The sequence below is a fragment of the Podarcis filfolensis genome (genome assembly GCF_964270895.1).
Source record: "Podarcis filfolensis genome assembly, chromosome: 7".
Classification (NCBI taxonomy): domain Eukaryota; kingdom Metazoa; phylum Chordata; class Lepidosauria; order Squamata; family Lacertidae; genus Podarcis; species Podarcis filfolensis.
The window spans coordinates 48,204,920-48,232,359 of record NC_139603.1 but is presented as its reverse complement, the minus strand read 5'-3'; the positions used below and the strand labels follow the sequence as shown (position 1 = coordinate 48,232,359).

General features: G+C 40.5%; 1 protein-coding gene across 2 annotated transcripts in view; it reads left to right on the top strand.

Annotated features, from left to right (window-relative positions):
• Positions 1 to 24,961, top strand: part of CHST9 (carbohydrate sulfotransferase 9) — a 55,998-nt gene extending 31,037 nt beyond the window's left edge. For both annotated transcript variants that reach the window (XM_083623048.1, XM_083623049.1), the window contains exons 3-4: positions 17,416 to 17,453; positions 23,589 to 24,961. In XM_083623048.1, the coding sequence (XP_083479174.1) occupies positions 17,416 to 17,453; positions 23,589 to 24,686 (1,136 nt within the window). In that variant the 3' untranslated portion in view covers positions 24,687 to 24,961. The remainder of the gene's footprint in view (positions 1 to 17,415; positions 17,454 to 23,588) is intronic.
• The last annotated feature ends 2,479 nt before the right edge of the window (positions 24,962 to 27,440 follow it).

The following is a 27,440-nucleotide window of genomic DNA, read 5'->3' as shown; positions in this document are numbered from 1 at the left end:
CACTAGATTTTCTTCAAGCTAGCCTGGGAGAAACAAGCAGTGATGGGGAATCCTCACAGCTTCAACATATTTTCTACCCCAGCATAAAATGAATCCTTCTCCCAAGACCCGTGCACATGCCAGAGGACTTTGGGAAAGGGGCTTGAGTGACCACATACAGTTTTGATTGTAAAGGTAAGCCATTGCTGCAACTGATTTGACATCATTGCTTTATTATTTTAAGTTCTAGCAACTACAAAATATTATAACTGAAATTCTTATTTTTATTAACTATTTTGTTTTCTTTATAGAGATATTTCTATCCTGCCTTTCTAGTCACTAGGCATAACTCAGGGTAGCTTACAACTATTTAAAATCCACAATGTAATAAAATACAATAAAACATGACATTAAATTTATTAATATGATGGGTAAGGGTGAAAACTTTCAGACTGATTTTTTTAAAACGGAAAACCAATAGGAGGTTATTTCTTGCAAAACTTATTTTCCTGATTTTCATTTTGTCACTAGAGGGCACTTCACCACACAGAATCATCTTTGTTAACTTGTTCCTTGGAAATGCAGCACTTATTTCAATATAAGGTTCCCCTGTATGAAAACTCCGTTCACTGCATTTTGAAATAATACCTGGTACAACTAAAAAGGAAGTGATGCTTGCAAGAGCTGCTTTCTTCCTGGACCCATTGAAAAACTGGTTAACAGTGTTAATCAACATAGTCAGTTAAATTTAATCTAAGGTAACTTCATTTGAGATGCACATATCATCATTATAAAAATCAGGAAACCCTTTTTATGTTACATGCAAAAAAAAAAAGGAAGCACTGTAGGGAGCTTAATTCTACATCTGAAAAACTAAAAATTTCATGTGTTAATACTGAGCTTAACTTAGAGAGAGAAATGTGTTTCATGTGTCCTTTTAAACTTCAGATGTAAGCAGCATCATACAGAAAAGGGAAAGTGAACTGGGTGATCTTGTTCAACCCCTATACAATACAGTTGATTTTCTGCAAGATTAGCTCTGGAGAGTTACCTGTATATTGTCAATGTGCAGGCTGTGGACCTGGCATCTAATTTCAGCAGTTGAGGTACTTTAAAATGAAAACTACTAACCTCCAGGAGTTTTGAAGTTTTTATAAGTTGGCATTCCTGTCCATACACAGAGTAGTAGTCAATAAAATTTACTCAGAGTAAACCCACTGCAATTAATGGAGCTGGCTTAGTAGTGTTCATTAATTTCAGTAGGACTACTCTGAGTAAAACTTATTTGACTGTCACCAAAGGTGTTGTGCTGTTATTAAGGGTGATTCAGATATCGCTCTTACACAGATATACTGTGTTGAGAAAACACAATTCACATCATCACTTGTTTAGTGACGGGTGTGAGTTTTTATGTTTTTTGAGAATGCTGACATGAAAGGAAAGTGATCTATTTAAGAAAAATATTTATTATGTATAAAAGTGTCTCTGATACTGTACACAATTAGGTTAATAAGAACAAACCCTGCCCACAGGCTTGCAATCTAAAAAGGAAGGGAAAAGAAGAGAAGAGGCAGGTGTTAAAGGCTTAGGGGAATAAATACATTTAAATGCTTTCGTAGAGAGAGAGATTGAGGGGGGCATCAAGTTGCACAGAAATGGAAGCAAGACTGAAAAGGATGGAGGAGTGGAATAGAAGGTTTAGACAAGTATCAAGAGCAGAGAAATTAAGAAGGCCAAGTGAGAAAATATGTAAAAAGGAGACAGAGAGACAGTCCAACCCTGTGTGTATCCTTGCAGAAGTCCCATTGTGTTCAAGTGGGCTTTCTTGCAGAAAAGATTTAATTTTTTTAAATTGTGCCACTTCATATAAGAAAAATATTGAAGCAGTTTCCATAAAAGCAATAAAAATGCAACAACATTCAGTAAAACTTTCCTTTAAAACTAGATAAAAATGATTTAAGGGAAACACAAACACAACTGGATATCAGAACTAAAACTGAGCAGTGTAAGAAATTAAAACATTAAAAGTCAGAGCCCAATAAAGCTTACTGTTTCCACTTCACAAATCACCTGAGGAAGGACATTTCAGACGGTGATGGTATCACCAAGAAGGCCTGCTGCCACATTGTGACCAACAGGCAGTCCATTGGTCATGGAACACAGCCTGAACCATTCTGTTGCAGCCCAAGACACTCTGTTGTTTTTAAAACTGAATCTGAATCATCTGATAAGGAGGTGGGGGCCTGTGAAATGAGACATAACCAAGGAGAATGGAAGCAAACTGCAGATACAGAACAAGCCAAAAATGGAGGATATCAAATTGAATTGTGGCCATAGTGTTTGGGGAGAGGAGGATTAACCGTTTTTTGTGCTATGTCAGTCTATGCAATGGGTGAATAAATTAGGGAAGTGGTGTCATGGCTCTTATTTGGACCACAATAGTTGTTTTGAACTGTAAAAAAAAAAGGTGGAAATCAGATTGGAGGTTTTGCAACATATCTAGCTTAGCATTCGAAAAGAGTCAAAGCAGAGGGCAGAAAGTTATCATAATTAAGCTGAGAAATGTATAGAAAAGAAACTGTAATGACTGTAGAGTAGAGGGAGTCAATAAAGAATGCATTGTTGGGGATCAACAATTGTTGGGGATCGAAACCGGGAAAGGGGGTGGCGGGGTTTGAGAATCCAAAGGGTGTATAACTATAATCTGTTTTTCTTTTGCTTTGTTTTGCTATTAGTAAGAAAATTGGGGAATTCGTGGAAGGGAATTTGGGTCGGCTTTAGAAAAAGGTTTTAAGAATGAGTATTGATGTATAAATATAAGTTAAAATGGGGTTTTGTTTTGTTTTTATTCAAAATGAACTAAATATAAAAAGGTCAAAAATTGGGGATAAGAACTTGCTGAACTAACAATTTGAATTGGAATATAAGAAGGGGAGGTGTGGGGAAGTCAGGGAAATATGTCATGGAAAATATGGATTGTAAATTTTATGTGTGTGGTTTTTTTTTAATTTTTTCTTTTCTTTGATCGTTTTTTTTTTATTAAGATGGAAAATTTTTAATAAACATTTATTTTAAAAAAAATATAGAATGCATTTTAGCAAAGCTGACAAGTCTAAAACTACAAGTTTCTTGTAGTAGCTTGAATGGAAAGAATCAGAGAAGACTTCAAAGAAAAGAACACTGTTCCAGAAGTCCCTTTGGGAGAGAAGAACTAGTTAAAAACTGTTGTTCAATATTTGCATCAGAAACATAGAGGGCAGTCGTGCTAACACTAGTTGCATGCTAATCCTTGGTGCATAACCAGACTTCTTTAATTATAACATAGGTCACTGTTTCTGGTTCTGATGCAGGAAGGTATTTTGGAGTGTGTCTGAGAATGCAGCACAGGGGTACATACTGTGCAAAAGTGTTCTGTTTCCACAGGTGCATAGAGATTTTTGATGGCTGATAGAATTATGAGCAGTTATCTAAAACCAGAAGCAAAACAATGCATTGCTTCTCTTTATTCTTCCAGGGTTGCCCCTCACTGTGATTCTAGATTTGGGTAGGTAGTTGGTCTGATGCAGATGAAATAAATAAAAAAACATTAAAAAATTGTCCAGTAGAACCTCAGAGACCAACTAAGTTAGTTCTGGGTATAAGCTTTCGTGTGCATGCAAAGCTTATACCCAGAACTAACTTAGTTCGTCTCTAAGGTGCTACTGCACAATTTTTCAATTTCTTAATTTATTTCCCTCACTATATCAGTATGATTTCTATGAAATTTCACAATTTATATGGATCTTTGCTGGCATCAGTGGAGAGCTATTTTTGTGTCTACTAGTTTGCATTACCTAGCATGGGCACGCATAGGGCCAGCTTGCCAAATTATTTCCTCCCCACCCTCTCCTACTCTGTCCTGTGGCCAAGCTATTCAAACTATGGGGAGAAGTAAATTGAGAGACCCCTGAGTGGCTTGCTGTACTTTGCTGATCTGCTGCTGCTGCCGCCACCGCCAGTCACCATGGGCAAGGAAGGCATGTTGGGATTCTAATGCTCTCTACTTGGATGTTGAATTATGCGATAGACACAAGTGTTAATTTATAAAGACTTCACTCCTGATCTGTGCGGTGACACAACTGTAACAATAAAGAGCTTTGTAGCACCTTAAGGCCTAACAGATTTATTATGGCATAAGCTTTGTGAACCATAGTCCATTTCATCAGATGCATGGAGTGTTATTCTGAGTTGTGGGGGCACACACACACACACACACACACACACACACACATGCACACACCCCTAAGTGGAGGGAGAGACAGATGATAGAAAGTGAGGTCAAGTGAAAATGAAACGTATAAATGTACTGTGTTAATTAGGTGCTTAATAGCAGCAATTCACACACACACAGAACTCTTGATGACACAGACATTCTGGCGTTGGTAAGCCAATTAACACCTATGCCAGGCTAAAAATCTGCACATGATAGCGCTGGCAATCCTTGACATACTGCAATTCAACAGTTTCATGTTGCAGTCTCCCTTTACAGTTAATACTGTATGTTGGGTTTTTTGGGTGCCACAAGAGTGTTTTTGCTCCAAAAGATGAAAAAGGCTTTTCCTCTGGAAACTTAACAATGCTTGTCTTGATAGTTCTTTCCTTTTCTCAAATACCTGCTGCTCTGGCTGAAAATGGACTTGCTTGTAATACAAATACACATTCTTGTAAGGATTACATTGAAAATGTATGTGAATTGCTTGGATAGTCAAAACTATATGCACCAAGTATTATTATACAGTACATTTTCTCATTGATTAGATTTCTTCACCCTTGGAACTATTTTCAAACTGGATGTTTCAAATTCTGTGTTTATCTAGGCATTGTTGAAGTAAAAGTTACAGCAGTCAATTCAATTAAGATTGCCATTCATTTTAAAGCTTGAGTGAATATGGAAACCTGTCATTTTAACATGCTGTATTATTTGTTTGTTTGTTTGATTGTTTTGGGAAAGAAAAGTTATCAGCTTTTTTCCTGAACAGGTTGCTTTGTCTTTAATGGAGTTGAGTACTTTTATAGGCTGTGACTGTTTTTCTTCATATAACAACCAGTTTATTGGGTGAAATTAGTAGGGGATTCATTTTGGTTCCAATGTTGCTGCAGGTAGCTAGCTTGATATTTGCATGCTGAGTGGTTGTTTAAAGTTGCATGGTAAGCTGACAGTGCATGAGAGGCCTTTCTGTGATGTCTTCCCGCCCCTAGACCTCCCTCTCTCCCAGATGACTAATAATGTTTCCTTCAATGACAGTGTTTAGAAGGCAATTAAAACTTTTCTTCTTAAAATCAAGCTATTGACCCCTTCTAGATATTTGAGTTGCTGTTCTGTTGTTCTGATTCTTCATATTGTTTTACTGTTTATAGATTTATGTCCTTCTAACTTTCATAGAGAAGAAAAGCAGAATATTGATTATTAAAAACACATACTTATAAAATCATTGAAAGCCAAACAAGAAAATGTCTGTGCCAATTTTTGGTCAATGCAAGAGAAATCAGGACCATTGATTCTAGGGGAAATTTGAAGAGGGATGACTCAGAAGCACTCCTAATGGCCTTTTAGGAATGGAGTTTTATTCTGGGTATATTCTGCTACATGTTTATGCCACAATAATAGTGCATTAGTGATTGATTTATTCTGCTATATTAATCATTTGGTGATGCTTCCAATATGTTACCACATTATTGCTGTCTGGAAAGGCTATAGCGCAACAAAAGCGGTATAGAAATAAATCAGAATATTTGTGTCATAAAAAGTTACAGGATTTCAGCAGGAAGTTATTAGATATGAACTGATTGGAAAGCAATGTGACCACCACAAAGCTTTAGCAAGCAAAAACAGGATTGAAAGTGAGGTCATGTATGACTTGCCCTGATAGCATCATGAGCACAAATCATCAAGAATGTGCAATATCAAGGACATATGCAGTCATATATATATGCTTACTTTTGTGTTGACATTCATCTCTGTCTTGCCTCTCTTTAGGCTTGTACAGCTCCCCCACCCCCTAATTATATTACTTGTATTATGCAATAATGGCACCATGCCACAATTAGTGAAGATGTTTGTCTTCTTTCTGTGGTCTTGGGAGCTAGTTATCTTTGAAATCCAATGGGGGAAAATGCTTGAAACCGGCAGTTGTAAACATCCCATTGACACAATATATTAACAAAAAGGAGTCTGTTCATCAGGCTAATTGAAGTTATCATGTGCCAGATGGCTAATTACAATACTACATTTTTAATAACTTCCACACATAACAATAAGAGTCATATATGGAATATACTAATAATCTGCATTTATCTCCACATAGAGATGGCCCTGGGATGAAAGGTGGGGATATATATAGGGCATCTCCAGACTATCAGTGTTTTGTGGGAGGCTTCAAGTGCACACCATAACTTGGGGTTTGTGCATTTTAAGTAGATTAAAGCTCTCTGTCACCCTAGCACAGCAAATCCACTTCAAAAACCAAAACCTCATACTTTCTACCATTTGAAAAATGAGGGGGAAATGCATTGAAATGTGTAGGGTGAACAAATGGCTAATGGGAAGATATGTAAATCGCCTGCAATCAAATCATGTAATTGAACCAAAAACAAATCAGAATGAATACTCAAGAAACACCAGATATAATCTAACCTCTGTGTACACTTTGCACAAGCAAATCATAATGAATGCTCAATAAATGGGTGATCTGGAGGGGGGCCCAAAGAAATTGACATACAAGCAAGTGTTCGATACAAGGCGCAAAGGGAACCAACTGCCTGAAAATTGTCTTCAACATTTCTCAGTTCAGAACAATACTGGATAATTAATTGTGTCTTAACCATGCCAAATAAACATCTCAGCAGTTGCTGGGGCTAAACTGAGAATAATCTCCCATTTATATATTTCAAATGCTGATTAAAAAATATACAGTGGAATTTTATAATACAAAGCAAACATCAGTTTTGTGGAATCTACTTTTTTCTAGAACACTGAGATCTACTAACCAGAATCCAGTTCAAAAAAATACTACACACAGAATTAAAGAATTCTGAATGCAGGAATTGAAATCACACTACTTCCACACACAAAATCATTCCATCTTACCCCAAAATCTCTTCATTTCAGCAACATAATTTGGCAGGAGGCCGTCATTGTGTTGCTGCCATTGTTAAACATTGTTAAACAGTTGGGAGTCCTTGCGAATCTGTGTCAAATCATGCAGAGATCTACTAGTAGATCACAACCTACAGTACTTCTGCCCACTTCCTTCAAGGAGATTGCTATTTCCAACTGAAAAAGCTTGGAGACTGGGGGTTCAGGCCAAAGCCTAGATAATATTTGCAAATAACCCAGATTCCGGCTTAGACTGGCTGTAATATCTCTGGTCCTAGAGCCCATCAGCAAGGAAGGCAAATTCTTAGCCAAAAGGTGTTCATATAAAGCAGTCTTTATAGTGAGTCAAAGTATTCATTGAACTAGGTATTGGCTATTATTTAGTATTATTAGTGGTGGGTCTTCAAGGCATAAAAAAGAAATCTTTCCTTCCTCTGCTGCTCTTTTCATGACGATGCTAGGAATGGACCTGGGACTTCCTGCACACAAAGTGCATGCTCTACAGCCTAACCTTTAGCAGCTGAATCAAGATATAAAGTTCGGGGACCAGTTTACTGGGAATAACTTTACCTGAACTGGACTAGTTCAATCAGAAGAGAACTCCATTAATTGATAAGCTGTTGGAAAACAAATAAAAGTGAAGTGGTAGCCACAAAGGGAGTAGTATCTGGTTGAGACCTGAGAATGCAAGGGTGGGATGTTAACTGGCAGCTGAGAAGAAAGAGTTGAGCATCTCCAAAATCTTCAATTCTCTTGAAGTGTCTGTGGTCCCCCTGCACCCAGATATTACTGGGCATCAGCTCTGATGGTTGGCCGTGCTTGCCAGGGCTGATGGGAATTAGAGTCCGACAATGTGAAGGACCCCAGATTCTCCACCACTGCCTCATTCTTGTAGCTTTGTTTTTGGCATCCATCTGTCTTGGGTGACAATGGAGGAGTGTGCCTTTTAAGGTGATGTCAAACCATTGGAGAGTTACAGTGCCTGCTGTGGCCGATATAGGAGAGACATGTTTTGTTGCAGCTGGGGCAGATGAATGTGTCCTTTGAATACCCCCTCTGCTTTTTAAATAACAACTCACAAATCTGATGTGATAATGATCTTCCTCTATATTCCTTTTTGAACTTTAGGGTGTAAAGCGGTACCAACTTGATCTTTTGCATATATAAAACCAGTATTCCCATTCATGAATGACCTTTAACAAATTATTTCCAATAAATGCAGCTGGATCTAAGTAGAAGCCTTGAAAGGTCATAATCTAACTATGGAAAATGTAGGTAAAATGAACTCCCTGCAGCAACTGATTACTTGGAGGTTTTTGTGTGACATCAGTATAATTATAATTTAAATTCATGCATTAGGAATGAATTTAAAGGTGATGGCCTTGCCTGGTTTCTTCCCATTTTCTGGCTACTGCCATGCTTCACTACAAATAAGATAATTTGGAATATGCTTCTTTATTTTACTCTAATAATAAAACAATAGAGATGAAAATGTTTTACATTCTGTTTTAGAGAGTCCCCCTTTTTTGTAACATTTCACTTTCCATCTTCATGGACATAGATCAAGCAAAGTATTTATGTTGAATCGCACCTTTCAGAGCAGCCAAATCTATCACTCTGTTGGACCTTTGTTTTTTCTCTATGGATATTCATTATTTTTATTGATATTCCTTATTGCGACTAAATTGTTCACCAGGCACCAAAGACAAATGCAGAAGCCAGATTAAAATAAAACTGTCCACATTACAATGCAAAAGCCTAAGTCAGATTGATCGTAACACAAATAAATGCCTGGGCAAAGAGAGCAGTCTTTACCTGATACTTAAATGTGATGAAAAGAGGTGCATGATAAATAGCCCTGAGGAGGGCATTCCACAGATAGAAAGTCCTCTCCCTCGCAGCATCCCTCTCATCTCTGAAAGTAAGAGGCACCTTGCCTACCACTGGACAAGTTCACATGGGAGCAGGATGCTGGTGGTGTGGAGGCTTCTATAAACCAGAGTTGAGCATCATTAGTAAACTGAAAGAGCAATTTTCTTCCATTCTGCTGCTCATTTAACCACCTTGGCAGCATGACAGGTTTTATTTTTGAAATGAATTAGCATTCCAATAAGGCTTCACTTTGAACCCATGTTTTTGGTTTTTCCCCTGCTGCCAACAAATGTACTACATGTAGTGTACAGGCATCCCCCACTTACACTGAGGTTACGTTATGGGCCCCATGCACATAAATTGCATAAAGTGGGGAGCACCAATTTAAAGGGTTTTAAACACCCTCTCTGCCACTCTCTCTTCAATCCATACAAAAAATACTGTATTCAAAAATATCCATAACTAGAATTGAAGCTTTGGGGCTGGCAGGAGGTTGGAGGACATGCAGGAAAGGGGCTGCTACTGCACGACTCCACACACCAGCTGCTAAGCTGGGAGGCTGAGCAGCATAAACAAAACCCCACTGCGCCTCTGGTCTCTTCAGGGCTTCATCCACCCTCACTGATGTTCTCTTCAGGGTCTGGGGAGGGTCTCCTCATGAGCCATGAGGATTCTTCAGCTCTCTCCCGCCATTTCCGAGTTTGAATTGAAATATTTAATTATTTCCTGGTACCTATACGCAATTGAGTGCAAGTCAGTTGTTTGTAGATGCAGAGACGCCTGTACTACACAAGCTGGATTGGGGCAAAAGTCTTGCCTTAGAGTGTTTGGTAGGTAATGAAACCACAAGCACAGGAAGACAAGATGGGACTGCCAATCTGATTTGCCGGGGCAGCAAACTTCCATGTTTGCTTTTACTTCTGTTGCCCCCACCCTTCAGAATGAGAGGAGTGGGAGAACTTCATTCACTCTCAGTGGCATCATTGCATATTCAAATTTGATTGGCTACCAAGCACTGTGAGGTCATGTTCACCACATGGACCCTGAATGAGCTTATGTAGAGCTATTTTGTGTTTAAAAAATAGGGGGGGTGGCGGCATCCAAGCAGCAGAAGACAATTACTGTGCAATAAAAGTCAATGATGATGATGATATAAACTGTGAACAGGTGTTGCAACATGAAACCATTGGGCCATATTCAATTAAATAATGTGAGCAGAATGACTTCCACTTGCACAATGGAGCTTGCACTCTCACACACAGGCACACTGTCCCCAAATCTCCTGCAGAGGTTGGGGGAGCCCTAGAACAAATTTTTGGTGTGTGCAAGGGAGGAGAAGAAGAAAATGTTCCACTACAGGGGGGAAATAACATGACTTCGTGCCAGGTATAATTCTACCCATTTTCATGACACACCCATCACAGGACCTTTTACAAAGAAGTCAATATTTAAAAAGAGGAAGAAGAATTGACCTGACACTTCATTCCACAGCCTGTTAAAGAGCAAGTAAATGTTTTAAAATTAGTGTAAAGCCTGATTTCACCTCTTCTGAATTGGTATGGCAAAACTAGGGGTTTACCTCTCCCAAGAAATGAACAACTACATTCATAACCTCCATGTTGCAAACATGACCAAATCCATGAGCTGCTGATTCCTGATAACAATCAAATTATTCCATCAGGCTGACTTAGTGTGCAGCCATATGGTTCTTATTTAGGAAATTAGGTATAGTGTTCTTGTGCTTTCTGAACACTTGCGGTTACTCTTTTAGCTTTCCAGTGCAAAGTAAAATCTGATATTTAAAATAATGAAATGTTTAAGCATAGTGGCAATAATAATGAATAAGAATCATTAACACTTGTATAGAGCTTTAAAACATTTTACATGGATTTTCTTGTTGCAATCTTTACAACCCTGTAAATCACTGCTATTATCTGCCATCAAACATAGACTGAGGCTAAGAAGTGGTTGCTTATCTAAAGTCTCCTATTGAGTTCATGGCAGAGACAAAGTTCAAACCAGGGACTTCCTGATTCATAGTTCAGTCTCTTCCTCATTACACCATGCCAGCTCTTTATTTATACATACCTCTTGTATGTATACCTCTTACACATACTGCTGTGCTTAGAAAAGGAGCTAAGGCAAATTTTGGCTCAGAATTGAAGTCTAATTTCACTTTCCCCTTTTTATTCACAAAAAACATTAATGAATGTGTACTCCCAAATTCTTTTCACATGAGAGTCCCTTTGTCAAATTGAGGAGAACATCTTGCTTGGTTGGCATTGTTGGTAATGACTTCATTAGGCAGAAGCTGAATGTGCACACGTGGGTCAGCACAAGATATTTGGCTGCATTAACTTTTGCAAATGTTTATGTTCCCAGGGTCCTTTGAACCTCCTAGGAACAGCTCTGCATCCTTATTAGAGACTGACAATTAAAGAACTGTTTTCATATCAAAAGTAATCACCAAAAATTAGCCAGGGAAAGACTGTAGAATGCTGTGAGAATTCAAAGGCTCTGAAATGGCCAGCTTTCCTTCATTTGGTTCAATCAGTTTCAACTTGGGGTTCCTTTTTATGTTTAACGCTGCCAGAGTAACTGGTGAGTTGGCACCGTGACAGCTTGCTACGATTATGCAATACTAAGGAAAAGGCAATTAATTCATGGCGGGACCTTTTCATCGTACCCTGTCGCTTAATTTGCACAAAATAAATGTGGTGAAGCTATAAGGCACTCCTAAGAATAGGGAGAGGAGGCATACATCTACCATATTTTATTGAATTTTGTTTACATATCTATATTAAATTTCTGGTCAAATTGGAATGGTTCATTGGGGGGTGTTATTTAATCTACTAGCTTGCATGCTTCTTAAGCAAAGAAGCAGTTCTCCAATTTTACATTGTTGAGGTATTAAAAATTTCTGTGGTCCAACCTTCCAGCATGTCAAGCCTACAACGCAAATTATTCATTCAATGCTATTCAGTCCACTATGTGCCATATGCATGTGCTTTCAAACGAGAGCAAGTGCAAAGAGCAGTAACTAGAATGATTGCAAGGAGAAAAGATTCATTTGACAAGCCTACATTTTTAGAGTTTGCTACATTTAGAGAAGGCAAAAGTGCCTGAGAGACAATGTGAAAGCACTGTTGCAATTGCAACAGATACAATAACAGTAGATGAGCTATTCAGATTGAAGAAGGTGCTTGTTATTAGAACTAATGGCTGCAAAGTAGCAAATGTGGAAGTAAGACATTCAGGACTAGCCTCCCTAGTGATAACATTGGGATATGTTAAGAAACTGCTATTGTTGTCTCAGAGCTTCCAGGAGTAGTAACGCAGGAGGATAAACAGAATTGTGATGTTTGTCTGATTGTGTAGAAATGCACAAAGGCTTGTATGCTAGGGCAGCAAATTGTGTGTTAAGAATTTGGCATCGTTTTTTCTATACTATTGCAACACCACAAAACTTTGTATGTTGCCACTGTGGTGGAAAAGAACATGGGTACGACGTGGGTGGCACTGTGGGTTATACCACGGAGCCTAGGACTTGCCGATCAGAAGGTCGGCAGTTCGAATCCCCACGACGGGGTGAGCTCCCGTTGCTCAGTCCCTGCTCCTGCCAACCTAGCAGTTCGAAAGCACGTCAAAGTGCAAGTAGATAAATAGGTACCGCTCTGGTAAGAAGGTAAATGGCGTTTCCGTGCACTGCTCTGGTTCGCCAGAAGTGGCTTAGTCATGCTGTACGCCGGCTCCGGCCAATAAAGCGAGATGAGTGCCGCAACCCCAGAGTCGGCCGCGACTGGACCTAATGGTCAGGGGTCCCTTTACCTTTACCTTACAAACAGGTTGAGTTTCCAGAACATAATAGTTTCAGATAATGGTGCAAGTCAAAATACTTAGGGGAAACTACCCTTAGTAATGAGGACTTAGGCCAATGATCCTGTTGAAATCCTTCAAAATGAAACTGTCAGAGAAGTCTTTCCAGAGTTCTACAATTTCTTGGTATGTTTGAGATAGATACCATAAATGATCCCATTTGCATTTGTAGGCATTCCTGTAAATACAGTGAAACGGCAGGCCACATGCACAAAATTCAATTTCCCCTCTGGGCTGTCTTTAGAAGCTCATTGATGTCACTTCCTTCCTCAGTCAGCAAGTGAGTTTTTCTTTAATTCTCAGCCCCAGCTGTCTATGCTGTCAACACAAAGTTATTAAAATTCCTTTAAAGTGAAATAAAAATAGCCTAAAAACAAATGTACTGGGAAGCAGGAAAGCATCAGTATTCAAAGTCCACAAACCTTTGAGCAAAATAGAGTTGATCCAACCAGAGATTGCAAACATTGGTCTTTCCAAGCATCTTGTACATCATTAAAGGATGTTTAAAACACATACTCCTTAATCTTTTATTACCAAAAAGAGAGAGCCTTATTTGGTTACAAAAATTAGCCTCAAGATGTGATTTCAATTGTCACAATGATGTTCTCAATGAACACAGCAGTGCCTACTGAAAGACTGCCTAAATAATGTTTAATTTTCCTTCTTGAAGCAAAAAAGTAACACTTGTATCTACAAAACAAAATAGTACACCATTATGCAGGAAGTAATTATCATAAAGAGACAATCCTCTGCCATAGCCTAAAGCAATAAGTAATCTTGATCCTTCTCTCTCTCTCTCTTTTTAGGAAGATAGTTACTTTAAGAGATCATTAGACAAGATACTTCTTTAAAACCTACCTTTCAAAGTCAGAAAATACTAGGACTGTGTTCACAAATGCCTTACTTGGAATTGACATAGAATCCAAATTCCAAGCACTCCGAAATTCAGGACACCATTCCTCATAAACGAATAACTAAGTCCATTTGGGTTTCCTTGCTATCACCCAGAGAATTACCTACACTTGCAGATATTTATCTTCCATAGCTAACAGCCACTCTTTATTATTCTTTATTCTTTATTATCCTGTCTTTCATCCAAGGAGCTTGATACAGAATGCATGCCCCTCTTTTACCTTCACAACAACTCTGTGAGGTAGGGCAGGTTGAGATATGGTCCCTAGCTCATTGTCACCTAGGGCTGAGTGGAGAAATGAGCCTGGATATACCCAGTTCCAGTCTGACATTCACCATCACCAGCTCTCAGAAGAAACTCACATATTTCAAGAAATAACCACATTATGTTGCTTTGTTGCAGAAATAGGGAGCCTCTGGCCCTCCAGATGTTCATGGGCTACAGTTTCCATCACCCCTGACCTTTGGCCATGCTGGTTGGGTCTGATGGGAATTGGAGTCTAGTAACATCTAGTTAGCCATAGGTTCCCTATCCTTGGTTTATTGAATCATGCTATTAATCTATCCAGCCCCATGCCATCTACCTGACTGGCAACGGCTCTCCCAGGTTCTCAAGCAGAGGCGATGTCCAAAAATTAAACTTGAGACCTTCTGCATGCAAAACAAGTGCTCTGCCACTGAGCTATGGTCCTAGATGAGTCAAAAAGCAATTTCTTGATTTGCAAGACTGATGCAAAATGCTTCTTCTATTCAACTGAAAGACCTCTGGGACACCTGGTAACACATGCAGAACTTGAGCATGGAGATTTTGGGATTTGTTCCAATCTGCATATAAAGTACATGTGCTTATCAGTTGGTCTATGTGCAGAAAGGAGTACACACATGGATCTCCACCAAAATGAATAAGCCGTCTCATTTGCAGGGGAGCTTATGACATGCATACATTGCCGGATAGATATGATAATATATGCTGTTAAATTAAGGGAATCTCTTAGGAAGATATGTATATTTCACATCTCTAGTTAATGTGTGCCTTATCTCATTTGGTCATTTAATTTAGATCTGCCACCTTTTTAATTCAGCCTATCAGTTTTAAAGATACTAATCACCAGTTTATTTGGATTGAATATGCTCAATAACAAAAGTAACCACGAAGGTATTACTGGATGTTCTGCCATGTAGAAAGATCAGTACCTGTAAATCAGGTGAAAAATACTATATTTTTTTTTAAAAAAGAGGTTTGATCCATTTGTTGTCCTGCAGGGGAAAAAATGCAATTTTGTAAACATGAAAGCAAACCTTCAACCTTCTGTGTTTGAAGAAGAACAAAAGTGAGCGCATTTGTCAATGTCTTTAAACCTGCCAGTTTGATAGTTTGCCTAATGTGGCTCCACAGCAATCCCTCTGGCTACACAAATTGTGACACTGACAAGCTGTAAAAGGAGTGCCATCCACATATCCTTGGCCCAGAAAACCGTAATTGATGGAGTTCAACTGAAATTCCCACAAACAAGGTGAAAGCCTTTCAGTGATAACGGTAACCTAGTGTACATGAAAAGTTAAAAAAAAACCACACAACAACAACCTTTGTTTCCTTTATTTTCCGACATATTCTTTTAAGCTGCGTAAGTAGAGAGGGGAAAAGAGGATTTCAGCCTGCACTTCCCTTTTCTAAATGGCCCTACTGGCTTTCCCAAGTCACTTCTAATAAGAGAACAAAATGCCTGAATCTGTCAAACCACTTTTCCACCTTACCTGCCTCAGTTGAAGTGCTGGCGTTTTCTGTTGTAGAATGAGTATTCCATATTACCGTATTTTTTGCACCATAACACTCACTTTTTTCCTCCTAGAAAGTAAGGGGAAATGTCTGTGCGTGTTATGGAGGGAATGCCTACGGGTCGCGGGGGGGATCTGCTGCAGTCGTGAGCAGAGGATCCATGGTTCCCCTTCCTTCCCTCCTCCGTGGCTCGCTTTGAAACAGCAAAGCGGGAGAAGAGCCGCTGAGTGGGGAGGAGAGAGGGACAGAGAGCCTGCAAAGCGGGAGAGGAGAGGAGCCACTTACACGAGTGTAAGCGGCTCCTGTCCGGTTGGTTCCTTTAAAGCAAGCAGGCTCTCTATTCCTCTCTCCTCCCCACTCAGCTCCCTAAATAGCAGCAAAGTTTTTCGGCTCGCTAAGCCGGGGATGAGTGGGGAGGAGGGAGAAAAGCAGAGCCTGCTTGCTTTAAAGGAGCAAAGCAGGAGAGGAGAGGAGCCTTCTCCCCTTAAACCCCTCTTCTGCATTATTAGCAGCATCCTTCTCCACACACCCCACGCGTGCTCCTTGTCCCTTGAGTGCTTTTCCTTCCCTCCCCATTTAAAACGTGGTTACAAAGCACGGATCCACATGGATCCTCAGGATTTTTGCACTGGGTCACCCCAAATTCACCATCAGATCACTTAGCATGGCTACATCTTGCACCAAAAAAATCATGCACCCACTGTTGCCTGGGGCCGCAGTGGTGCAAAAACGTGGTTACAAAGCATGGATCCACATAGATCCTCAGAATTTTTGCATTGGGCTACTCCAAACTCACTGTCAGATCACATGTCTGTGGCCACAGCATGAACCACAAAAATCATACATCCACTGTTTCGTTTAGAATATTTTTTTTCTTGTTTTCCTCCTCTAAAAACTACGTGTGTGTTATGGTCGGGTGCGTGTTATAGAGTGAAAAATACGGTATGTATGCAGTCCCTGTTCACTTTTGCATGTGCAAGCTCCATCTCTTTCTGTTGTATCTTCTCATATGTAGTTGTTTTTGGGGATTGCAGCCCTAGATAAAGCTGTGTTGTAATAGAATACGCTAATAAAAACTTTCCTAGGCAAGCCTCTAGTACATCAGCTCAGTATTATGGCTTAGGAAATGTTCTAGGAATCCATCCTGGAGCTTGCATGGCCTGAGGTAACTGCCCAAGAAGCCTGTGTTTAATGCCTGCTGTCTTCAAAAGGCAGAAGCAAAATTCTCTTGTATTTGGAGCATCCTCTTCTGAAGGGGAATGAAACTATTAAGATGTAACTATATATGGCATGCAGTGACTGGTGTGTGAAAACTCCTTATGTTATAAAATGTTAAGTACCATGCTGTTGGCAGTCATTTAGTATATTTCTGCTCAACCCCTTGTCCTTTTGGATTTATTAAGGAAATATAATTTAATTCCCAGGCAAGAGTTTTTAAAGATGTATAAGATGAGGATCAAACAATCGGACAAGAAGTGGTCAGCCACAGTGCTACTCCTTGTGTTGCTTCACAGTGCCACCGGTGTGCTACTACTGGTGTTGCTTCATAGTGTTGCAACAGCACACAGTTAATTGTTAAGGTGCTGGGCTGGGTTTGCATGTAACACTACACCATGATTTGTTAACTAAGGTTTGTTTAAACCATGTTTTAATGTTACATGCAAACTAGGCCAATATGCTTTTCCTAATGTGTGAACATTCCACATATTCTAAAATACTGATTAAAAAGATAGCTAGTTTCAATATTTCTGTATACTTTTGCACTTTGTTTCATAACTTTTCTCTCGTAACTTAGTTTTGTTATGTACATGATCACTTCATTGTAATATACTACTACTTACTGATTTTTAATTTTTTCTTTCAGTGTCTGAAGAAAAAATACAGCAGCACGCAATTAATCAGGTATTTTAAAAATGTATATACATCTTTTAACTGCATAGTTCATGAGATATACATACAGTACTTTGTATTAGATATTTTGCATTAGATAGGTTAAAACCCATTCAATAATTTATAGGCAGATGTTTGTTGTTTCTGCCACACTACACTCCCTATGGTAAAAGGTAAATGACTGGATGGTTAAGTTCAGTCAAAGGTGACTATTGGGTGTGGTGCTCATCTCACTTTTCAGGCCAAGGGAGCTGGTGTTTGTCCACAGACAGCTTTCCGGGTCATGTGGCCAGCATGACTAAACTGCTATTGGTGCAACGGGACACTGTGACAACTGCCAGAGTGCATGGAAATGCCATTTACCTTCCTACTGCAGCGGTACCTATTTATCTACTTGCACTGGTATGCTTTCGAACTGCTAGGTTGGCAGAAGCTGGGACAGAGCAATGGGAGTTCACCCTATTGCCTGGATTCAAACTGCTGACCTTCTGATTGGCAAGCCCAAGAGGCTCAGTGGTCTAGACCACAGTGTCACCTGCATAACCTGCTCTGTCCCAGCATCTGCCAACCTAGCAGTTCAAAAGCACACCAGCGGAAGTAGATAAATAGGTACCACTGTGGCGGCAAGGTAAATAGTGTTTCTGTGCACTCTAGCACTCATCACAGTGTCCCGTTGCACCAGAAGCAGCTTAGTCATGCTGGCCACATAACCAACAAAGCTGTCTGTGGACAAACGCCGGCTCCCTCGGCAGGAAAAATAAGATGAGTGCCATACCCCATAGTCGCCTTTGACTGGACTTAACTGTCCAGGGATCCCTTAACGTTACCTTTACCTTACTCCCTATGAACAAATACAGTGGTACCTCAGGTTAAGTACTTAATTCGTTCAGGAGGTCTGTTCTTAACCTGAAACTGTTCTTAACCTGAAGCACCACTTTAGCTAATGGGGCCTCCTGCTGCCACCGCACCGCTGCTGCATGATTTCTGTTCTCATCCTGAAGCAAAGTTCTTAACCCGAGGTACTATTTTTGGGTTAGCGGAGTCTGTAACCTAAAGCGTATGTAACCTGAAGCGTATGTAACCTGAAGTACCACTGTAGTCATATGAAACAACCCCCTCTTAAAAGCAGGATTGAAACATAAAAACAATGTGAATAAAAACAAACTGTTTAGAAGTAATTATGTCTAATTCAGCGAATGGACAAGAAGGAATTAAAAATGTAGAAACTGCAGACTGGAGGTGGAGCCAGACATTGTGTGTAATGAGAAGATTCATTAAAAACAGGTTTTTTGTATAGATTAAAATAGTTATTTTAACATTTAATAAAAGGAGCACAACAGTTTCAGCTGAAAACATATGGTAAACAAATTGATTAGGTATTTTCAAAATAATTTAATCTTTTGTTGTTTTATTATTATTTCAAGGTTCATCTTAATCCATTACCATGTTTGAATACAGACAAAAAGAATAATGTATTGACATAGAATAAAACTCTTGCTGAAGCCAGTGGGTTGGGTTGGTTTTTCACTTTTCTCTGTAGCTGGCTTGAAATTATCTAACAGAGCTCAGTTATTCCTATCCAGAGTAAGTTGGTTTTGCTGAAGATCTAACTGGAGCTTAATTTAGTTGCAAGTAATTCATCTCCTTTATTTGAATAGAACTTAAGCACAACTAACTTTCTCTGGATTAGAGCCAAAAACTGCATGCATATAAATATTTACCAGCAGTTAATTCCATTCAGAAGATCATAGAGTGTAGCCCTAATGTGAAGATGCTACTAGGCTGGCAAAGATTCAGAATTCCTCAGCCATCATGAAGTTCAGCTTATTAAGAAAAAAATACATAATATTTTGACTGTAAGAGGAAGACAAGGGGGAAATTAATTAGCAGTTTAACAAGAATTGGCAAACAAAATTGGAGATTAATTCCGTTTATCCAAGTTACTGCCTACACAAATCAGTTTGTTGAACCAGATTGTGCAAACTGTCTCATTTCATTAATGCATGTGATTTTATACAGTCTTGTATGAACAAATCAGAAGCTAAAAGAAAGTGGTATGTTTTGACTTAGCCAAGGAATTATGTCTTGATACTTTCTCTCCGCCACTCCCACCCCACTTAAGATAGTCTAGCTCCCACCACAGCCCACTCCATGGGACTAACAGCTGTTCTTGTTGTTTTGAGAGATGAGAATCAGGGAAATTACTCATGGGGAAAGAGTTAAACCTTTCCTCCTGTGCCACTGACCCCCATTTCATCCTCTTTTTGTGGCTTCTTTCTGTAGTTTTTAACCCTTTGTCATCTATAAGTGGGCACTGGCTGCTGCATTCCCAAGTTTATTTACTTAAAACATTTTAATGCCAACTTTCATCTTATCCAATTTCAGGGCATAACACAAATACAATACACAAATACAAAAACAGGAGAATGGAGAATAAAATTTAAAACACAGTAAAGCTTGCTCCCATTTTTCTCTTTCTGGTTGCCTTTCCTGGACTAGACAGAATATATTTTATTTCACGTTTTGTATATTTTTTACATTTTAAAGAACCACATTTCTAAATTTAAAAGGTTTAAAACATCATTGCAACTTAAATAGCCTTTTAAATAGCTTCCCTAATGGAAATCCCTGCTTTTCCGAACTGTTCTGGCATGCTTGGGTTATGCAGTCAAGATGCAGAAGTTACTGTATCACGGCAGGGTTAGCCAACGTGTGCCTTCCAAATGTTGTTTGAATACAACTTCCATCAACCCCAGGCAATCTGGCCAATAGTCAAGGATGATGGGAGTTGTAGTCTAGGAACATCCAGAGAACACCACAGTGGTTGATTTATCAAGTCAACTGAGACCCTTGTCTCACTTGCATTGGACAAGGAAATCCTGGGTATTCTTAGACACAACCCCAAGGCTAACCATTATTGAGACATTTAATGACCACTGTGATTCCTTATGGAACAGGGAAGACCATCCTTCAAAGGTCACCTGGTTTATGAGTTCACTGAGGTCACACATTTCATGTAGAAAGTACATGAAACGACCTCGGCAGAGAGCTGCTCCATGCAGGTGGCCATAACATGAGTAACATAATGCACAGTAAACCAGTGTTGCATGGGTGCACCAGGAGCATCCATTGATGGCGTCATGGCCCCTCTTGTGTGTCTCACAAGCCCTGTCCATCTCCACAAGATTGCTGTGAGGATAAAGTGACCTTTCCGTGCTTCTCGGCAGTACAGGGAATGCAAGAAGAAATGCACATAGACACTCTGCTTCCTGGAATGTCACATCTGATGCACTGCAGGGAATGCTCGGAAGGTGAAAGTGGGACTCTTGCTTAGGAGCACTGAAAGCTGATTAGCTAATACAGGGAGACACAAAATCACTACTTCCAAGGTTTTTAATTTATACAGAAAACATGAAAACAAGTTCCAAGATATCTAACTTGCATCCATTTGAGTAGGTGATCAGCTGATCTTTGCGCTTTACATTTTTCTCTTTGCTCCTTTTCCTAAATAGAGTCAATAAAACAAAGCACTTATGGAGGCTGCCAGTGTTCAAACATTAGTTGTTTTCATTCACTAATTGCAGCAGTTAGTGGGCCAGATTCAACTGAGCAGATGCACTAGCAGGAGCCAGAACAACAAATCCTGCTAGTGCAATGGGACTTCTTTCCCCTATTCCTCTGTGCCCTCCCACCAAATTAGCTCTAGGGGGTCAGGAGAATTCCCAGAACGCCCCAGGTGTTTTTCTGTGTGTGGAGAACATTCTTTCTGGCATGTGGAAACACTGAGAGAATGATCAAATTGGTGCAACATTGAATTCCATCCATTATGTTTAACATAAACCTATTTTATCTATCTGTTTATTTAAATGCGTTTATATCCCACTATTTTCTCCAAGGAGCTCAAGGTGGCTCAAGCTCAAGGTATACAGGGTTCTCCCCCATCTCATTTAAACACAACAACCCTGCAAGGTAGTTTAGGCCCAAAGTTTTGAGTGAGGAGTTGTACCCTGGTCTCCTAAGTCATAGTCTGACACTGTAACCACTATACCACACAGGTTCACAAAAGGAAGAGAGACTGTAGTGATTATTTATTTATTGACAAGCCAGTATACCATTGCAATTTCAACAAAAAGCAGGATAATACAGGGACTATTCATGCTACTTGCATCAAAATATTCAGTGCTTCTCACGCTATCTGATGTGGTGGATCAGCATTCCCCACAGATACTGGTACCCTATTTGGTCCCTGAAGCATCCCACCTAAGCTGGGCTGTGGTGGAGTCACCATGGACCAGCAACCGATGGCTCACAGACTGACATGGATTGTCCTTCCCTCACTCCGCACTCACTTACTCAGTACCTGACAATCACCAGCCACTAGTCACTACTTGGTACCATTGTTAATGACTTTGGAACTACAGAAATATTAAGTATGGGGGCCATGAAACAAAATAGCAAAAATGGTGCTTTACATAATGTAACCCTCACCTTGCAACATCCATTTCCCCCTTTTTTTGTCTCTCTTTCCACCCCACATCTGATTAGTGCTGCCTTCTTCCTGACTGACAATTTCTCTCCCAGAGCTGAGCAGGGAGCAGTTCCACGGCACTCCTGCTGTGTGTGTGTGCCAGTTGAACCTGGGGAGAGCTACCTGAGGCACTTTTGAGAAGCTTAGCTGCTCTAGCAAACAAAACAACAACAACAAAAGTCACTCCTGTCATAGTGGTTCAGCATCTCCTGCTGCAAGTGCGTACTCTCTTTCTCAGGTAGCTGCACTAGAAGTCCTCTGGTCACTTTCTGTTACCTCTCCACAATCTCCTTAGGGATAACTTTGAGCTTTGGTCAGGGGTCCCAGCTGACTTGTTTATTTAAATCAGTTCTTGGATAATAGCCATCACCTGGCTTTTTATATCTCATTCCCTCTTGTTGAAATCGTTCAAAGGTTTTCCACTCATAATACACTGAGGGTAAATTTCAGATCTACAGATGTTTGTGATATCAGTGTTGTTATCTGTATTTGCATATTTCCTGTATATATCCTCAGCTGCAGAAGTTCATTTGTATCATTTAGGGATTCCTGGGATTCAATCTACACAACATTCAGAAAAGTACAGTTATAAATAGATTCCTGGTCGCTAGTCAATTTCAATCAGTTCGTTTGTCTGTTTGTTTATTCAGCTTTCACCTCAACCCATGCTAAGCCCTGTAGGCAGTTCACCATATAAAGCCACTAAATTGCAACACAAAATAAAACAAATAAAACCACCAGTAAAATCAGTTGGAAGATTCCAAAAGTGTCCTTCCCTTCCACACGTGAAAGGTGTCTTCTAGTCATGGAAGGACAGTTTATGTCACATCCTAGATCTTTTTTTAATCAGAAAAGTTAAGCAGAATCCAAAGATGTGGTTTCTCTAGTGCAAGATAAAGCAGAAGTCCCACAGAAGCTGGTATTATAGTACTGCACAAATCCTTGTGCAAGCATTTGTGAAATATGTGGGTTATAAATCTGCTCATAAATAAATAAATCTAGCAAACCCCTGAGAACCATGCATGAGAGGACTCCTTGTTACTCAACTTCTGTAAAAAGATAAGTCTCATCTCTTAATATTCACTTTCCCCTTTAAAGAACATAGAACTACTTGTTCAATAAAAAATATACTGAGAATCCATTTTCCTTATCTGCTAACAAGGATACAAGAGTGCCTTCCTACAGCAAATTTCACTCATTACCCATCACTTCATTACTTTGTTAATGAAGGTTGACTGGTGGTGAGCAATCCAGATAAGATCTGTTTCAGCAAGCAAGTGCTATTTGTTTGGCTTATGTGGCCAAAGCAGACAACATCCATGCTCAAGAGGGAAGTGCAAGCATACACTGGAAACATCAAGGGCTGCAGTAGTAGTTGGCGGTTTTTGCTAAAGAAACAAAAACCCTAAGGGAGTGAGAGTCCCAAAAAACATGCTTAATTGCTACAACATGATGGGTGAATGTTGGGGCAGTGGGGGGGATGGAAAATTGGAGGGGAGAGAGAAAGGAGTGGGGCAGATGGAATCCTGAAAAGCAGCTCTCTACGCAGCAACATTTTTAGCAGGCCCCAATAGAGGAACATTCTAAGAGTTCTCTGGTTTCTCTTCCCCCCCCCTTAGAACTTCAGATTCTATTCTTCAGAGGAACCTGAAAGAAAACCAAAAAACTGGGTCACTGGTGAAAAGCTTGACAAGCCACGTAAAACTCTTATTGAGATTGGACATTCTCAGGGAGATGCTGACCCTATTCTAGGGATGGCAGGCTCCTTGACTACTGGATTATCTGAAGAGTCGCAGAAGATTAAATCGCTTCTTAAACAGTTCAGGCAAGTGAATTTACCACCAGTTCTGCGCCCTTTAAACAAAACTTTAATCAAAAGCAATGACTGGAAATCCACAGATGAGATGCAAGAGAAACGAAGATCTTTCCTTTACGATTTCTGCAAAAGGTACACTGGCAAAAGCAGACCCCGGACTCACCTTACGCGCATGGTGTCCAGAATCTATGTGGAAGATAAGCACAAAGTCTTGTACTGTGAGGTGCCTAAGGCAGGTTGCTCCAACTGGAAGCGGGTTTTGATGGTGCTCAGTGGCGTTGCTGATTCTGCTGCTAACATTACACATGATGCTGTACATTATGGAAAGCATCTCAGAAAACTAGACAGCTACAATCTAAAAGGGATACACAAGCGTTTAAAGACGTACACCAAAGTTATATTTGTACGGGATCCCATGGAAAGATTAGTGTCTGCATTCAGAGATAAGTTTGAACATCCAAACAGCTACTACCACCCTGTATTTGGGAAGGCAATTATTAAGAAATACAGACTTAATGCAGATAGAGTGGCATTGGCAACGGGCTCAGGAGTGAAATTTAAAGAGTTCATCCAGTATTTGTTAGATTCCCATCGGCCAGTAGGTATGGACACTCACTGGGAACAGATCAGCCAACTCTGTTACCCTTGTGCTATCAACTATGATTACATTGGAAAATTTGAGACTTTGGGAGACGATGCCAATTATTTTTTGAGACTAATAGGTGCACCAGAGGGGCTGACTTTTCCTAATTTCAAAGACAGGCATTCCAGTGAAAAGAGAACAAATTTAGAAGTTGTCAGACAATACTTGGCAGAAATTTCCGCCACAGAAAGACAGCAGATTTACAACTTTTATTATCTGGATTATTTAATGTTTAACTACAGTGTACCATATGTATAACCCTGACTTGGATTGGTTTAGTATGTAAGCAATTTTTACCATTTAGTTTGGGAGCAGAAGAAACGCAACAAGTTATGAGAAGAAAATTAATTGCACTGAAATGTCTGGACAGAAAAACACTTTTACATTAAGAAAGTTTTAGAGTCTTCAAAGCAATGTATCTAAAGGGAATAAACCTCTGAAATGGCATGATATTACTGTATCTAGTCATGTTTCATGAATGTATTTTTGTATTTCCAAGGAAATATTAAGTAAAAACTAGCTTTCTTAACAAATTTGTATGTTGTATCTCAAGCATTCATAGAACATCAAATTGTACTGTTGGGGTTTGATTGGTTGCTAGTTAGCAAGTACAGCTGTGTGCATACATAGAATCTTGTTAGAAATACAATGGCTGTACCAGTCGTAGCTCCTGCCCATCTAGCAGTTCGAAAGCATGCCAAAGTGCAAGTAGATAAATACCTTCCTTCTAGCGGGAAGGTAAACGGCATTTCTGTGCTCTGCTCTGGTTCACCAGAAGCAGCTTATGTCAGGAGTGCATGCAGGAGCCAGGCCCTGTGACCAGTAGGGCTTCGCAGGACTGGGGCCTTCCTAAGTTTGTTCTGGAGAGGCAAGGCGTGGCCGCACAGGTGAGGCCGCTTGGTAACTCACTGCACCTGGTGGCAAGAGCCAGGAAGGGATATAAGGTCAGCATTTCCCTTTGGCTTTTTGCCACAGCAACACGTTTCCTGCCTTAGGCTCCTTGCTTCCTGATCCTCGGACCTCAGCTCCTTGACTCCTTACTTCTCGACCCTTGACTTCATGACTCCCTGCTTCCTGACCCTCATACCCCTGGCTTCTGGACTTTCATTCCTGCTCCCACCCTGCCATCTTGACCCCGGTCCCGATGTCCTCAGCCAGGATTTTGATCGCCCGTAGACTGGACCATGACAGCTAAATCATGTTGGCCACGTGACCCGGAAGCTGTACGCTGGCTCCCTTGGCCAGTAAAGTGAGATGAGCGCCGCAACCCCAGAGTCGTCCATGACTGGACCTAACGGTCAGGGGTCCCTTTACCTTTACCAGTCATAGGAACTTAAGAAGTAGCTCATCTAGTCCAGCATCCTGTTCTCACAGTGGCCAACCAGATGCCTATGAGAAACCTAGAAGCAGGACCAGAGCACAACAGCATTCCAACAACAGAGATGCAAGACACCCATCATGGTTAGTAGCCATTGATAGTCCATGAATTTGTATTTTAAAGCCATCCAAGTTGGTGGCCATGATGGCTTCTGGTGAAAGCAAATTCCACAGCATAACTGTGTGCTGTGTAAAGAAGCACTTTATCCTGAATCTTTCAACATTCAGCTTCATTGGATGAACCTGAGTCCTAGTGCTATGAGAATGGGAGAAGCAGCTGTTTGGGGAGCATGGGAAACTCAGTCCACCACCACTCCTTCACTGTTCCCAGTTGTGTAGTACCAACTGGCTTTCTAACTGGACTTGCGTATGCATGGCAGCTGGATCATCTCATCCAGCTTGGACCATAATACTGTGACATGGTTAATTACTCCTCAGTTACTTTCCCACCAGGGAATCTGATAAAACTTTCACATCAAGCTAAAATCATTGAAGAATTTACAATATGTGTTCAGCTTTGACCCTCTGAATGGTCACCTTGTGAAATGTGAGCTGGTAGGCTGAAGAGATGACTCTACAGAAGGTGATTAAAAGTAAGCAGCTTCTGCTTTTTACTCACATTTTCTTTTGTTGTGGGCTAAAATTACAGCTGCCCAGCTTACTATCACTTGCTGAACTGCATGTCCCTCATCCTGTTCCAGGAAGAGGCTTTGGAGCAGGGCCAAGGGTGGCCAGGAGAGTCTTGAGGGGCAGGCAAATAGGCTCCCAGCCTGAGGTTCCCCAGCCCTGTGCTAAATGATAGCTCCAGTACTCGGCACCAGATGGGAATAGAGAGAGAGAGAGACCATAAGCTTAGTTGCTAAAAATCATATTTTGTTAGCACAAGTATCCTATAATTAATTTTTCCATACATTCTCCTAGAGCAGAGGTGGACAAGCCTTTTGCCCTCAAGGACCACATGGAGCAATGTGTGACCATTGGAGGGCCTAAGTTGGTGGCATCAACGTGGTCTGAGTGCACATGCGTGCGCACACACACGCACAAACATTGCCATAGTCTCTCCCTGCTCAGACCAAGAAAGGCAGGCTTCTCCATCACAGCAATGAGTAAGAAATCCTTTTAAAGTGGGGATTACAGGGGCAGCAGCCAGCGTGATCCTCACTTTCAAAGTCCCTGATGAGGCAGAGGAGAGCAGATCCTTCCCCACCCTAGCAATGAGAGATGGTGCTTCCTTTAGTTCCCCCAAACAGCTTCTTCCCCATTGCAATCACACACCCTCCAACCCAGCAATCAACTATGGGGCCGGCTGGGAGGAACACAGTTCACGTGGTGCTCCTCTACCCCTTCTGGAACAGTGTGCCATTGCAGTGGAGTCTGAGAGAGAACCCTTCCCATACCTAACTTCCCTTGTATTCTGAGGATCATTTTTGGTGCTTTAGAGACATGAATGAGCACAAATATATGGCAGCCACCTGCTCTCCAGGCTTAGGATCATAGCAGCTGAAATGCAACAGCAAAAGTCACTGCATTCCCCTCCTTTGGCCATGTCTGCAAGCAAATCTGTGATGGTAGTGACAGTCTTCTTGAGTAGCAAAGTAAGATGGGAAGTGACAATGCCAGTCCTGATCTGAGGTT